The sequence below is a fragment of the Condylura cristata genome, unplaced genomic scaffold, assembly GCF_000260355.1.
Source record: "Condylura cristata isolate star-nosed mole 26May11 unplaced genomic scaffold, ConCri1.0 scaffold00042, whole genome shotgun sequence".
In the NCBI taxonomy this organism is placed as follows: Eukaryota; Metazoa; Chordata; class Mammalia; order Eulipotyphla; family Talpidae; genus Condylura; species Condylura cristata.
The window spans coordinates 5,528,661-5,529,523 of record NW_004567143.1 but is presented as its reverse complement, the minus strand read 5'-3'; the positions used below and the strand labels follow the sequence as shown (position 1 = coordinate 5,529,523).

General features: G+C 72.9%; 1 protein-coding gene across 1 annotated transcript in view; it reads right to left on the bottom strand.

Annotated features, from left to right (window-relative positions):
• The window catches only part of INSIG1 (insulin induced gene 1), a gene marked incomplete at its 5' end in the record, with an annotated part of 33,883 nt that overhangs the window by 31,072 nt on the left and 1,948 nt on the right, over positions 1-863 (bottom strand). Inside the window, 2 exons of the mRNA XM_012733873.1 lie at positions 25-287; positions 380-546. Of these exons, the coding sequence (XP_012589327.1) occupies positions 25-287; positions 380-546 (430 nt within the window). The remainder of the gene's footprint in view (positions 1-24; positions 288-379; positions 547-863) is intronic.

Here is an 863-nt window from a genome sequence, read left to right as displayed (position 1 = left end):
GCAGGGAAGGCCTGCTCTGGTCACGCCGGCGGCCCCGGGCAACACGGCGTGGCTGCCAGCGTGACGGCCTCTGCGGCCCAGACCGGGCCACCGCGCCCCGGAAGAGGTGCTCCCGGCGGACACCCCGGCCCCCCTGGGGCGGGCAGGACAGGCCAGCTGGGGCCCGAGGCCGACCGGCCACACCTACCATGGCCAGCTGCCGCCCGATGTTCCCCACCGTCACGCCGCCCGAGAAGAAGATGCAGGGGAGCCAGGAGCGGATGTACAGGAAGTCCGGGGACGCGTACCTGCGGGGGTGCCGGCTGAGGCCACCGCGCCCAGGCCGGGGCCCTCCCGCCGTCGCCGGCCCCGGCCCCGCCCCCGCCCCCCGTCCGCCTACTGGTAGACGCCGTTGTACACCAGCAGCTGCGTGATGAGCGTGGCCAGGAAGGCGACGGTGATGCCCAGCCCGAGGCCACTCCGCGAGCGATCAAACGTCCACCAGAGGCCCAGGGACAGGGCGGCTAGGGTCAAGGAGAGCTGAACATTGTTGGCAAAGTCCAGTTTCTGACAACGAAGTTAAGGAAAAGTCAACCGTTTTCAGTAAACCCGGAAAGCACCCGGAGGCCCCAGGAGCGACGGCCCCTGCCGTCCACTCCCCGGCACCTGGGCTGCGGGCCGCGCCCCCGCCTCAGTCCACCCACTGGGGAGGGCGGGCGCGAGGGCCGGCACCTTCACAAGCGTCCTCCCAGCCTTTCGCCGCCGGCTCGCCAAGGGACCGACCCCAGGCCTGCGGGGCCTGTGTGCCCAGCCGGGGACAGGCGGCCAGGTCCGCACCCCACGGCCACCACGTCTCGAGGGGACGGGACGGGGCCCCGGGCAGC